Here is a 9,966-nt window from a genome sequence, read left to right on the forward strand (position 1 = left end):
CTGCCAGAAGAAATTCACGAACGCCGTCGTCCTACAGCAGCACATCCGGATGCACATGGGGGGCCAGATCCCCAACACCCCGGCCCCTGACAGCTACCCCGAGTCCATGGAGTCTGACGCGGGCTCCTTTGATGAGAAAAATTTTGACGACCTAGACAACTTCTCCGATGAAAACATGGAAGACTGTCCTGAGGGCAGCATCCCGGACACGCCCAAGTCCGCGGATGCGTCCCAAGACAGCCTGTCTCCCTCGCCTTTGCCTCTAGAGATGTCGAGCATCGCTGCTTTGGAAAATCAGATGAAGATGATCAATGCGGGCCTGGCAGAGCAGCTGCAGGCCAGCCTGAAGTCAGTGGAGAACGGGTCAGTCGAGGGGGACGTCCTGACCAACGATTCGTCCTCGGTGGGTGGTGACATGGAGAGCCAAAGTGCTGGCAGCCCGGCCATCTCAGAGTCTACCTCCTCCATGCAGGCTCTGTCCCCAGCCAACAGCACCCAGGAATTCCACAAGTCACCCAGCGCCGAGGAGAAGCCACAGAGAGCAGGGGCAAGCGACTTTGCCAATGGTCTGTCTCCCACCCCAGTGAACGGTGGGGCTTTGGATTTGACATCTAGTCACACAGAGAAAATCATCAAAGAAGATTCTTTGGGGATCCTCTTCCCGTTCAGAGACCGGGGTAAATTTAAAAACACTGCTTGCGACATTTGTGGCAAAACCTTTGCTTGTCAGAGTGCCTTGGACATTCACTACAGAAGTCATACCAAAGAGAGACCATTTATTTGCACAGTCTGCAATCGTGGCTTTTCCACCAAGGGTAATTTGAAGCAACACATGTTGACACATCAGATGCGAGATCTACCATCACAGCTCTTTGAGCCCAGTTCCAACCTTGGCCCCAATCAGAACTCAGCGGTGATTCCCGCCAACTCGTTGGCGTCTCTCATCAAGACAGAGGTCAACGGCTTCGTGCATGTGACTCCTCAGGACAGTAAGGACACCCCCAGCAGTCACGTCCCTTCTGGGCCTCTGTCATCGTCCGCCACGTCCCCGGTTCTGCTCCCAGCTCTGCCCAGGAGGACCCCCAAACAGCACTACTGCAGCACATGTGGCAAGACCTTCTCCTCGTCGAGTGCCCTGCAGATTCACGAGAGAACTCACACTGGAGAGAAACCCTTTGCTTGCACTATTTGTGGAAGAGCCTTCACAACAAAAGGCAATCTTAAGGTACCTCCCTCCACCTGTACCTCACCCAGACCCACCCTAGCCACCCTCTTTCTCTCTTGGCCATTGACTGTTTGTGAGGTACGTTCCCAGAGTCTTCAGTCCAGATAGTCAGGGAGAGAGCTCTCGAAAGGGAACCTGTTGCACGTGACTGCTCTGGAGAAATGTGGGTGCCCGTGCGGGTCAGGAGCACGGCAGGGACTAGGGCAGGCTGCAGCTTGCCGAATGTCAGAGTGCATTGAATAATTTGGTACCTAAGCGAAGCGGCAGCCTAGTCCTGTTGACTCGCTAAGTGCACCAAATGAATTGCTTTACCTACCAAGTCAGACAGCCCAGCGTTGCCACGGGGTATTGATTAAAGACCTCCATGTGGCCTGTGTGCTGCCCGTATCACTTAATAATTACAGTTCTCCTCAGCGTTGGCATCTATTTTTTCATAACTCTGCAGTCCAGCGTGGTTTGTCTTTCTAAAAACGGTAACGTCACCACTCTGCTAATGGGTATTATGATAATTGATCATACAACATTTCCTACTGATATGTGTTGGAAAGAAAGCAAATGTGCTCAAGTTCTAGAGCAACAGTTGAACACTCTTACTGTGTACATTTTTCTGTTGACAGAATATCTCTCCAGAGATTGCGGCCAGTAATGTGAAATGAATAATTACTCTCTGGCTTTTTCTCTCCACGCACAGGCCCTCCAATGGGCAATCAGTGAGGGGCATCTTCTTCCCATCTGAAAAGGACATTTATAGGGTAAAAGGTGTCAGGTGCAATACTTACCATGGCAATGAGAGTGGACGTAACAGTTCTCCCCCTGAAAGGAGCTATCTGTGACTGACTGGCTTGCTTGAGGCCATTATAAGCTAAGTACAGGTAATAAAAAAGGAGTAAGTAAGGCATCCTTGCCCAGGCAGAGGAAAGGCGGCCCAGGGCTACAGAGAGCAGACACCTTATTACCAGCGGACTGGAGTGGACAGCTCTTGTTACCCTTCCCCCTGTCGGGCAGGTAATAAGAATAGACATTGCGGCCACTTGCCCTGTCGAGTGTTGGGATGTGAGTTGAGACAGATTCAACTATTCAGCCTCTCCCTTCTTCTGTCTCCCGTTTTTTTCTCCCTCCCCTCCTGTCTCCCCGCATCCCAGGTACACATGGGCACTCACATGTGGAACAGCGCCCCTGCCCGCCGGGGTCGCCGGCTCTCCGTGGACGGCCCCATGACATTCCTAGGAGGCAATCCCGTCAAGTTCCCAGAAATGTTCCAGAAGGATTTGGCGGCCAGGTCAGGAAGTGGGGATCCTTCCAGTTTCTGGAATCAGTATGCAGCAGCGCTCTCCAATGGGCTGGCGATGAAGGCCAACGAGATCTCGGTCATTCAGAACGGCGGCATCCCTCCAATTCCTGGAAGCCTGGGCAGCGGGAGCAGCTCACCTATTAGTGGGCTGACGGGAAACCTGGAGAAGCTCCAGAACTCAGAGCCCAGTGCGCCCCTGGCTGGCCTGGAGAAGATGGCAAGCAGCGAGAATGGAACCAACTTCCGTTTCACCCGCTTCGTGGAAGACAGCAAAGAGATCGTCACAAGTTAAATCCACTCTGGCTGGAGAAGGAGCATCCCCGTTCAGAATGAGACCCATGGTTGCCTCCTACTCCTTGCCCCGTGCCCCCCACCTTCTGGTCCCCCCAGATCTCTGAACTACAACATTCTGAAGACATTCTTTTGTACCTTGTTCAACTTCTAGAGTTCTAAGAAAGCTTATTTATTAGTGATATAACCTGGCTTTGCAAACAGGATGCAAGCGTTAACTTTGGTCTTCTGTATTTTTGGACTAAATACTAATTGACTAGAGTCCTGTAAACTTGCTGTAACATTTATGGCAATTGCAAGTTGCCCTGCTAGGCGGTCTTAATCTGGCATTAACTTATTTTCTATATCCAGTTTAATATGAATCTGGTATTGATGAAATGCCTCAGTGATGCATTAGATCTCTAATAAAATCTGTATATAAATGTACACTTTGATCCTGCTGGAAAATTTTATCAGCAAACACATTGTCTAATCTTTCTAAACAAATTTAAGGAAAGGACTGAAAGTACAGACTGAACTGTGTGGTTCTTTGAAAGGTTTGGGTTTTTTTGATTTTTGTTCTAAAATTCAATCTGCTTTTCTTTTCTTTTTTTTTTTTTTTTTTTGGTAGGTTTAACCCTTTCCGTTTTGAACTGCTATTTGTATCGTGCTTTTTACTTGGGTCGTCCTCAATGTTAATAAGTTTCTGTACAGTGATAAGCACGCAGAATTCTCTAGAGAAAATACAAGTGTTGTTTTGGTAGTTGAAACTAAGACGTAACATTTTGCCTTGTAGGTATATTCACAATAGAAAATGTGTGCTGGAATTTCACAATGCTGCTAAGTATAGCATCTTGAACAACCTTCAGTGGAGAAAATGTAGATGCTCTTGTATATACAATAACAAATATCACTTTCATTAAAATGTACATATGTTCCTTACAAGAGCAAATGCTTCTTCTTGATCAAGAGAGCAGGTATAGTGTTTGTTTATTTTGTATTAGGTTATGGAAGAAAAAACTTGGACTGTTACATGCACTTTCTTGGAAAGTTGAAAGGAAAGGGGGGGGGGGTCCAGTTTCTTTAACATTTAATACTTACTAACAACAGAGATACTGTAATTTTACTCAAGTAATCAAATACATTTTTTTTTGCAACAGATAAAACAAAATACTGTGTCTGTGTTTTTAGAGTGCATTTCTATTTAGCTAGGGCCCCGAAATGTATTTTAACATTTCCCCAGGCATCAGTAAATTGAGTGTGTATCTCTCTCTAAATAAGGAATTGTTAAAAGGCGTAACAGAAACAGGTTTGCATGGGCATGTGTTTTCTTTTTCTTTCTTCCTTTCTTTTTTTTAATTTGGAGGATCTAGATATTCTCCCGATATCAATTGCTTGTTGGCCACTCCTCTTACAACCCCCCTGCCCCCAAGCAAAAGGAAGAAATGATATGACATTAAAAGTTGGCATAGGAGGTTCCATCCGGCCAGGTAAGTTTCCTTAAGCAAGATATTTGTGCCCATGGAGACCTCGGCTTTATTTCAGCTGTTCCATTTTCACTTCCCTTGATTCAGTCGTTTTCCGGGTGGCTGAGAGAAGCATTGCTGGAGAATTCCTGGGGCAGCGGGGGTTATATAATCTGACTCTGAAACTGGGCCTCAACCCAAGAGGTCAACTTGGTTTTAGGCATTTAAACACACACGCATATTTGAAAGAAAAAGTCCATTGCGAAGGATAAGTGCTGTCGAGTTGAATATTGCATCATCAGAATTCAGTCTGATTCCTCCTCTCTCCCTTCTGTTCTAGGGGAAACATGTTTTCCTCCAGAGCACTATTTTGGGGTCAGCAAACGGTCGGGGTGAAAGTTGGTGTCTAGAGGGGTCGGCGAAATTTTTCTTCCAGAGAGGCGGTGAACCGCCGGCAGCCGGTGGCCCTGCGCCCAGGTAAGGGAGAAGCGTCGGGGCCACCTTCCAGTAGAGTTTCCATCGGGGCGCAGGCCACTCCATGGCCACTCAGGGCGCGCCTCCCCAGGCTGGGTGGTCTGGGGGCCCAGGCGGGGCGTGCCGAAAGGTGGGCGCTGACCCCAGGCCGGGACCTTATGGGGACACGGGCGCCCCCAAACCTTGAGAGGGCAGCGACTGGGCTGTGCGCCCTGCACAGAATCACCCAGACGTTTCGGCTCGTTAGCGAGGTTCCTCGATTGCGCCTCTCCAGCCTCAGCCACGCCGCCCCCAGAGGGACCCCTCTGTTCAAGAGTGTGGTCGAAGCGAGAAGGCGGATTTCCGGCAGCTCTTGTTATACGCGGGCCGGAGGGGGGACGTTTTCACTGCGAAGGAGTCGTCCAACCCCTTCCCAGGACTGGGCACGACGACGACGACGGCGGCGGCGGCGGCGGCGGCGGCGGCGGCGGTGTGCCGGGCCTTCGTGGTTCTAGGCTCGGGGCGCTTCTCCCTGGGGACCCGCGGGGCATCCGAGGGCTGCGGGCCACCGAGAGGGACGGTCTCGCACACGACCCTCCGCACCCGCGCTCCCCAGCGCTCGCTTCTCCAAAGGGGCCCCGTCGGCCGAGCCTCGACGCCAGTTCGCGAGCACACGCCCAGCGGCGGGATCCAGCTCGCCCGGCCCCCTCCGTCCCTTGGCCGCGGCGCGGTCCCCACCCCCGCCCCCATCCCGGGGCTCCCACCCGCGGCGGGTGCGGGGGTCACGGCCCTAAGCCACCCCGGCTGCGCGTCCATTTCCGCCAGGCAGGCAGACGGGCGGGGCAGGGAGCGGGCGATTTTTTCTTTTCCCTCTCACCACCAACCTCCTCCCTTCTAGCGTTTTCTGATGAGTTAAGGGGAGCAAACGCGCCTTTTCGTTTGGACAGACTTTCCGAGGCGACCGAAGCCCTTAGGGGAAGGTCGGAGCCTCGGGGTCTCCGTCTGGGTCTCTCTCACCTCCCTTGCCTCTCCGCTTTGGTCCCTGCCTATCCATCCGTCGATCGACTCTCTTTCTAATCTATTGATCATTACCTGCCCATTCCCCTTTCCATTCATTTCCAAAACAAGAAATCGCCCCCAGCCTGCTTCCTCTCTCAGTGTGAGAAATACACTCAGCCTTTCGGTTCAGCCCGGCGGAAGAGAAATGGATTTATATTTATAAAGCAACAGGGTTTATTTTAAGGCAGATGTGAACGCACCGCCCCACCCCCTCCCGCCAAGCCTCGCCTCGCCTCACTTTTTCGCCTTTCTTTTCCCCCTTCTGAAACTTGACGTGTGTCTTGGAATCGCCGAGAACCAAATTTCCTGGGTTGTTGCTGCCCGGAATGATGACAGCCAAGTTCACATTTCTAAACTAAAAATATTCATTTTGGTGACATTTTTAAAAATATGACTTGTAAAAAGAAAGCAGAAAAGTACAGCGAATAATGTAACCAACCCTCTTGTGCCCATCCCTCAAAATTTACAAACGTTAGCAACCTGGTGCGGGGGCGGGGGGGGGGTGTTCCCGCATTTTTCAGTAACTATGATTTTTCTTTTTCTCGCTCAACTGTGTTGCTGTCATCCTTTCACCTTCTTCTTGTCCCTTCTCTTCCCGTCTTTCCTTCCCTACATTCTCGTGTTTTTTCTTGTCTCAGCCTTCATCTTCGCTGCCCCTCACCCCCAGCCTCATCCCCCCCCGTCTCCATACACACACACACAGGGGCTTCCCTCTTTCTGGAAAACAGACTTGGAAGAGCAGTTTGGTGATTGACAGGGACCTAGGGAGGAAAAAGGGAGACCAGTGACAGACCCAAGCTACCCAAAGCCCCTCAGGCCAGTGGCTGTGGAGGGCGATGGGGTCCACAGAGTAAGGAAGGGGACAGGTTCCTGCAGACCAATTGGAGATACCAGCTGGCTCCAAGCTCACTTGAGATTCGGGTTCTTGCATCTCAATCCTCCTGGCCCAGGTTTATTCAACTGATGTTTATGGAGGTGAGGGACAGTGGGTTTTTTTTTTTTCTTTCTTTTTTCTTTTTAATTAGGAAAAAAGTGTCATATAGAAAATCCTAAATGATTTGCAGTTGACATAAATTTCTAGCAGTAGATTATTTGCTTATTGTTTTTGGCGTGTTGCGAATGTCAAGAATGAGAGGACTTAAGAAAAAAAAAAAGCTCCCACTCTGTTAAAACTTAGCAGTCCTGTTAGAAAAATAAAGCATCGGAGTCTTTTACTAGGAGTTACATACACACTGCTACCCCAAATGAAACAAATGTCAGGGGCGGGTAACAAAGTGGGAAAAAAATGTAAAGTGAATTTCAAAGGGCTCCACAGTCCAACGCAATCTGAGATTCACAGAAAGTGGAGACGGATAAGACAGGAATTAGGTCATCTCGTCCAGACCCCAGGAAATATGTTTAGATCAAAGCCTGCTCCGTTAGAATAAACAAAACAGGGCCCAATGGGCTCTACCAATATTTTCATCTCCGTGCTAAGAGCTGCTAATCTAACCAGCTCTATTTGATGAAAGGGAGAAAAAATTACAACTGTAAAAATGGCTAAGTAAAAAAATGTCCTCTCAAGTATACTAGGAAGATAAAGATTTAGATTTGAGCTAAAAAGTAACAAGATCCAGGCCCAGATCAACACAAACTTCCTGGAATTTTAGCACTAAGTAAATTATCTAATCCCAGCCCATTGTTCCCTCCTTGGCCAACCGCCCCCCGCCCCCCGCCCCCCGCCCCCGGCCCCGACCCCATGCAATTGAGCATACCAGATGATTTACATAAAAAAAATTGTTAAATTTTAACTGCAGTCTAAGAACGTTGCAGGAGACAGAGTTTTGGGTTCACTTACTCTGCATTCCTTAAGGACCTACCCCCACCAGTCCCACTGTCCCTGCCCCGAGGCAGCTGGGGCTGCATGCCGGCCTTTATTGTTAGGGATGTTTCTTTAAGCCCCGTCTTCAGGCTTGGTGTCTCTTTCCACTAAGGGCAGATCGACGGAGGCCTGGAGCTTGTGTCATGTAATAAGCCTAGCTTTGGGTCCATTTGTCAGCCGTAGATATTTTAGCAGCTAAACCCAAGTACTGTGTAAGGCTTTCTTTCACTGCAGAGTTGATGGCCTAAACCAACTGCCACTGAACATTTGATAGATAGAAACATCCAAAAAAGGGACAGGAAATCCCAGAGAAGGAAAATTCACCCAGGCTAAATCCAGGGTTGCAGTTCCTTGCTGAGCCTGGTTTCCTCTTAACTGTTTAAACATATGATTTGGCTCGTCTTGTGTTTCTACATCCATCTGAGCTCAAGTTTAACAAAGACTCAGGGACCACCAGTCATCTTGGCTCAGATGCTCCCTAAAGCCAGGACGACGGGGGCGGGGGATGTGACAGGCCTTTATCCACACCACCAGGAACAGGCCATCTTCTGTGGGGGGACCTTTGGCTACTCACCTCTGCAAGGGCAGTTCCAGGATCAGCTTTTTCCTTACGTGCCGTGGAGGGCTTTGAAGACACGTGGCATGGTGTTGGAGGCCACACAAGTCGGTCCCTCCTCGTTAGACCCAGGATGGGACCCAGTCCAGCTGAATCCTGACCCAGCGTGGTCTGTGTGGACGTGATGCAGAGAGGCCAGGGGTTACATCAGCTTCTTGTAATCACAGCCACATTCAGTAGGAGGCCCAGTCAGTCACCTGTAAACATGGATAAAGATGCCAACAGGGCAGGCAGGCTCCTCTCCTGATGGAAGGGATGGGAAGGGGAATAATAAGCAGCCTGCAGAGCTGCTTCGGTATTTAGAATTTGGGGTGTTTCCACCTGTTTCATCTCACACCAGTCCTGTGAGACAGGCAGGGCCACTGTCATTTACAAGATAACAAAACTGAGACCCAGAATGCAGAGAAGGGACAGTTGGACCCCAGGAACCCTGGAGCTATGACTTGCTCAATAGCCAGCTCTGGGGCATAACTTTTCTGATCCGTGGACCAGTTTCCCCATGTGTACCCTGAAAGTTTCAATATCCATCAATATTTCCCAGCAGCTTCCATCAGAATCTTACCATGTTCACAATTTCACGTTATCAGAGTCACTTATACTATTACCTGTTTGATCACTTCACTTGAGTTACTCCCTTTTAAAAATGTAAGTATATTTATTTTAGAAGGAATAGGAAACACTGGATTCCATTCTCTCCAATAGTCTTTCCAGTCCCATGCAGGAGAAATCCTTATAGTTCACACCTATACGGTGACGTGCCGCAAATCAAAATAATACAGACACCTCCTGCTGCTTCAGTAGCTGCAACCTTTCTTCGTTTTCTTCTAACCAGTCCCCTCTTGTTTTAGACAAGTGTGAGGTCTGTGGGTCTTAAAGAGTTTTGTTTCTCCACCCCTCTACCTATCGACACACACCTTGGAACTGGCCCAGAGTTGTTCAAACTATGGGTTGGGACCCTAATATTAGTGCATTATGAAATCAGTCTAGCAGGTTATGCCAAGCATTATTTTTTAAGGGTAATAGAATAAGAAAATCAGTGTACATCACACTCTGTATTAAAGGGTTAGTAGCGTCTTATGAAGCTCTGTTTCAGCCACGTGTGTGTGTGTACCAGGCTGCAATGATCGATGTATTTCTTAGCGAGAGTTGCCATCAAAAAGTGTGAAACCACTGGCAAAAGCTTGGTCCTCCCCTCTTTTTCTCAGCTGGAATCACAGAACCAGGAGCCTTGGAGAGGGGGCTGGGGGGCCAGGTTTGGGAGTGAGAAGAATACCGATGAAAGCACAGGTAGACCAGTTGCCCAGTTCTCTTTGTACTCATGCGTCCATTGATGCAGTTTCCTAGTTGCTGACTCTGCAAGTAGAGAGGCCAGCGGCTGGGCTCGGCTGGGATCTTGGTGCTGAAGAGCCTGTGTTCTCCTCTCCCGGGCTGCTTCCACGTGGAGGATTTTAAAAGCATTTTGCCATAAAGGGGGTTCTCCTTAAACACACGTGAGTGCAAAAGCCACACTGTCCCTTTAAGAACCCTTCCCCCTTGCTAATTGGGCCCCAGCTCTGGAGTAACTAAGATAACATCCCTCCCAAATCCTGCCATTTCTAAGCATCCTTAGTCACTGTGCTAACTAGGGAGCTTACCATAGCCTAATAGTACATCATCCTGAGTAATCATTTCTAGAAGAGTTCTTTTAGGAATGCTGCCCAAATAGGGAGGTTTTCTGCAGACTTA

The 9,966-nt window shown here is 49.1% G+C and overlaps 1 protein-coding gene across 1 annotated transcript in view; it reads left to right on the plus strand.

Moving 5' to 3' along the window:
• SALL1 (spalt like transcription factor 1) overlaps positions 1-2,808 on the plus strand; it is a 14,194-nt gene extending 11,386 nt beyond the window's left edge. The window contains 2 exon segments of the mRNA XM_007459470.1: positions 1-1,225; positions 2,368-2,808. The exon segment at positions 1-1,225 is cut by the window's left edge and continues 8 nt beyond it. Coding sequence (XP_007459532.1) covers positions 1-1,225; positions 2,368-2,808 — 1,666 coding nt within the window.
• Positions 2,809-9,966: the final 7,158 nt, after the last annotated feature.

The sequence above is a fragment of the Lipotes vexillifer genome, unplaced genomic scaffold, assembly GCF_000442215.2.
Source record: "Lipotes vexillifer unplaced genomic scaffold, Lipotes_vexillifer_v1.1 scaffold342, whole genome shotgun sequence".
NCBI lineage: Eukaryota > Metazoa > Chordata > Mammalia > Artiodactyla > Lipotidae > Lipotes > Lipotes vexillifer.